The following is a 4,698-nucleotide window of genomic DNA, read 5'->3' on the forward strand; positions in this document are numbered from 1 at the left end:
AGCTAATGGTGTGTCAAAAAAAAAAAAAAAAAAAAAAAAAACTACAAAGTTGGGTACTATGTAAAAAGTAGTTGGGAAAAACCAGGTATTGACTTAAATAGCCTTTATCAAATTATTGATGCCTTTTGGAATTTAGAATGAAAGATACAGTAAAACCAGCAGGTGGCAAGGTGATTTAGGCACTGCACTCCCACACGGCCAACCACAGTTTGAGTCCTGGACCTGGTGGCTTGCTTTCTCATCTTCTCTCTCTCTCTCTCTCTAGTCAAATAAATTAAAAAATAATAATAATAAATAAAATTAAATAATTATCTAAAAAATCCAAAGATTTAAATGTTTTCATTCAGTACATATTAGAAACTAAAAAAATATATAATCTGGAAAGAATATACTCAAAATGTGGTTTATTAAAACTAAGAATGGAATTTCATGTTTTACTTATAGAGGTTTTCCAGTTGTAACTGAAAATAATATTAGGAACTTTTTCTGATCCTAAAACCAATCCAAATGTCCACAAACAGATGAATGGATTGAAAAACTGTGGCACATATACTCCATGGAATACTATTCCACCATAAAAAACAACAAGGCCCTGGAATTTGATAGAAAGTGGATGAATATGGAAGATTTGTTGCTGAGTGAAGCAAATCAGGCTAAGAAAGAGAGACATTGCATGTCTCCACTTAATGTATACCTAAAGTCTGCACCCTATGGTAGAGACTGAAAGACTGGAAAACGTGAAAGTATTAAAAATTGTAATGGACACTAGAGACAAAGTGGAAAGAGAGTGTGGGAGGAGAAGAACATTGGAAAGTTGGGGGGGAAATGGAGAGGTAGGTAAGACACTTGTGAGACACAGTTAAAGTTTATTATCTGTTGACGAGGATGTATATGGTGGTCTCAACTGGGCTGGACCGAGGTGTATATCATGCTGGGTGAAGTCTCTTCATAATCTAAATGATGTATAATGATTTAATGTATGAATAATAATAAAAATAAGTCATTAAAAATAGATGTCTACTATACAAAAATAAAAAAAAATCTAGAAAACAATAAAGTAGAAATGTGATTTACAGTCTCACTTTATGAAAAAATACCACTGCGGGGACCAGCAGTTAGCGTAATAGCTATGTTGCTGAACTCCCATGTAGCCAACTGCAGCTCCAGTCCTGGACCTGGTGGCTTAAACTCGCGCCGGGCGCGTGTGCATACGTGCCCAAGATCCCAAGAGGAGAACGGAGGAGAAGGGATTGCAGTGTGGCCATCCCCCCTGGCTTTCTGTCTCTCTGTCTCTCTCTTTCTGGTGAGTGCACGCACCCTATAGCAAAAACCTCTCAAAAAAAAAATACCACTGCAATCATATATGTGTGTGTTCATAAAAACATACATGTGTGTGTATGATCTAAAAGAATAATGCTTTATAAACTACTTTTTAAGGATTAAAAAATAAATAATGGCATCTTTCCATGTTCACCATATAGGTGAGCATTTCTTTTCCCTCCTTTTTAAAATTGCCAGAGAATGCAATCTCTTTTCCTCTGTTTCTCAATCCTGTTGGGATTTTGGTCACACAGGCAAATGCACCCAGTGTGTTTTTCAAGCTGCCAGGGCCAGGATTCAAACCACAGCTGACCATATGAGATTAAGCTCTCTTAACCGCTAAGCTAAAGGGCTGGCCCGCTATGTGAGCATTTTTATATATTCACAGCAATCTAGTCAAAGAGTGTAACATGATTTATTTTGTTTTTTAAACATTTCAAATCAATGATAATACAGAAAAACAGTCAAATTTTAAAATATTAAAATAATAACAATTCTAACTGGTAATCATATCAGAAAAGGACAGGTCAGACTATTTTTTTAGCAGACCTCAAATGATGTTTTAAAAAAGGGACTTTGCATGATATTTCTAAAAGAGAAAATCTTTAATTATGGTGATAAGTGTGCTACTTCTATTTGATCTACTTCTGAAAGACTGATTGAGTCCATTTTTCTTTATTCTTGTTAGCAGGACAAGACTTTTAATTTAAAATGTGAAAGACAAAATAGTGAGTTTTGTTTAAATTCATTATATACTAATGTTTGACTCTTAGTAACCTACAGCATTTTACATGATAGAGGGAAAGTATTCATTTTCATTTCATGTTCTAAAAACTGTACTTGACACTTTTCTCCTCACTAGTTACTCCAAGACAAAAGTCGTATGATCCATCAATCCAAAAGCAATCAACAATGTGCCCGCACCTGAAATAACACATAAGGTACCTTTTTATCTTGGTTTCCTGTCTACTCCAATTTAAATTTCAAAAGACTATCATACAATATAAATGCTGACTGAAATTGATAATACTGAAGTAAAATCTATATAATATTATCATTTTAGGAAAATTACATAATGTTAGATCCCAACAGGCTTCAGGATAGTGGCAACTATTGGAATCCAATTACCAAATCTTTCTTTAAAACTATAAAATTGACAAGAACCAACTCCCAATCCTACCCTCTCAATCCCTCCCCACTAAAAGCCATGCTTTCAATATTACAGGAGACAGAATCACACTGTGATCTTCAAACTGACCACAATAAACCCCAATGTGAGCATAAAGGGGAAGGAGCAAGGGCTGGCTTACAATAAGGGAGAGAAGGCAGGAAGGTCGGAGGCTCTGACCCAGAGGGAGGACAAGGGTGGGCTTGGAGAGAGGATGGCATATGGAGGTGGCTGGAAGTCAGAGCCAAGGGCCAGATGGTGGAGGGGGACTGGGAAGACAGCACGTATGGGGAGCCAAACGTTTGGAGCCAGGAAAGCCAGGATGAGGGCACTAGACCTACCGAGGTTATAGTGAATATTGTTCCACAGAGGCCTTCTGTCCTTTTCGGGGGTTTTGTAGTCTGAGTGTCACTTGAGAACAGGCACAACTGGGTGAGGTTAATTGTCTAAATTCTCTTGATATATATTTATCATCTTTTATTATAGAAACAATTGTCTTTTCTATAAATTGTTCAGGTAAATAAATGGGTATCTGTAGAAAAGAAATTATGTCCTAATCTACTACTAAATATGATTATAATTATTTTTCTCTATGATTATGTTAACTTTTTCTGGGCATAATACAGGATCTATTAGTGTTCAAAATAAGATCAACAGACATTACTATATGTCTGTCGGCTATAAATAGATGAATGCTTATGTCGACAAAATGTTTCATACAAATACAATCTTATTTTTAAAGCTCAGTATTTATGAGTCACCCCACAGCCTGCTGGTTAAGGGAGCCAGATGATCACATGGCCAACCATATGGTTCGAATCCCAGATCTGGAGACTTGAAAAATATGTCAGGTATGTGTGCGTACTCACCCAAAATCTTGACAGGATAGAGAAATGAAGGAGAAGAGATTGCAGCATGACTACACCCCACTGAAGTTGCTTTTCCCCTATTCCTCTCTGTCTCTCTGTGGTGAGTACATGCACTGCCTGGCAATTATCAAAAAAGGTTCAGTATTTATGTATTTATTCAATATATATGCTAAAAAAGTGATTTTGGATAAAGGCTAATTTGTCACACTGTTTAAATTTTTTTTTTTTATCTGTAATGGCCATGACATTCCATTGAACTCAATAATTAAAATTAACAGCCTTGATATCAAAGCATAAGTGGCAAGATTACTTAGCTATAGTTGCCCATGCCTAAACACAGTTTTAATTATTATTAACTACAATTTTTGAAGTTGCTCATTATTAACCCTCAATCTTGCCTTGTCCTATTGTATAACGATACTCTTATTGAAACTAATGGGTCAGTCTTATACTTCACTTAATACTATGGCCCAAACTTTTCTAGGGGAGGGGTCCCTTTTTGTTTTCTCTACAGGAAGATGGTAATGAGTTGTTAAAAGAAATGGACAACCAGCTAAATTCTCTTGCCTCTGAAAATATGATTCAGAAGTCAGGGTAGCAAAAGCTAGTTTAAAAACCAACAGCATTGGTTTCTGATTTATTGGCACCTGATGCTCATATTTTCTCTCCAGGTGTCCTAATCTATTGAGTCTAATGACATATTTCTGATACATTTACACTAATCTAAAATTATGGTAGCTTCAAGATTTTCTTTTGTGAATTGGTAGCATGTACACATATAAATAACATAGTGATGTGTCTTCTACATAAATTTTATTATCTGAAATATGATGTAAAACACAAAAGGTATATATTTCATATTCTAATGTGAGTCTAATTCATTGCTTATGGAACAGATGGTTAGAGGAAAGAAGGGAGACTACATGTTCATTTTATTATAATGATTTTCATTGCCAGAGAGATTGTATGCACTTACTAGAGACAGAAATAAAGAATGAAAGAGAGAGAAAACATCCCCCTATGGGGCATGGTCACATCACAATTCTTCCGCCATTTCTCCGTTTTGTTGGGATTTCTGGGCAGGCATGTGCATCTGCCCAGCATGTTTTTCAGGATGCCAGGATGCCATGGCCAGGATTAGAACTGCAGTTGGCTATGTGGGATTTGGCCACCCTTTAACCTCTAGGCTCTTGGGCCCTCACCCTCTTATTGTAAGTTTTAATCTGCTGTCAAAAATTTGAAAATAGGTCAACATAAAGAAGTGAGATTGTTCTTACCTATCTGAGATGCCACATGAGTCTATCTGCAGGTCACTGAAGTTCCCAAGGGACCCCTGCTGAA

General features: G+C 36.3%; 1 protein-coding gene across 2 annotated transcripts in view; it reads right to left on the bottom strand.

Moving 5' to 3' along the window:
* Positions 1 to 4,698, bottom strand: part of CNTNAP4 (contactin associated protein family member 4) — a 278,572-nt gene that overhangs the window by 78,950 nt on the left and 194,924 nt on the right. For both annotated transcript variants that reach the window (XM_027773495.1, XM_006152611.2), the window contains exon 10: positions 4,635 to 4,698. This exon is cut by the window's right edge and continues 135 nt beyond it. In XM_027773495.1, coding sequence (XP_027629296.1) covers positions 4,635 to 4,698 — 64 coding nt within the window. The remainder of the gene's footprint in view (positions 1 to 4,634) is intronic.

Source organism: Tupaia chinensis, unplaced genomic scaffold (genome assembly GCF_000334495.1).
Source record: "Tupaia chinensis unplaced genomic scaffold, TupChi_1.0 Scaffold000355_1, whole genome shotgun sequence".
Classification (NCBI taxonomy): domain Eukaryota; kingdom Metazoa; phylum Chordata; class Mammalia; order Scandentia; family Tupaiidae; genus Tupaia; species Tupaia belangeri.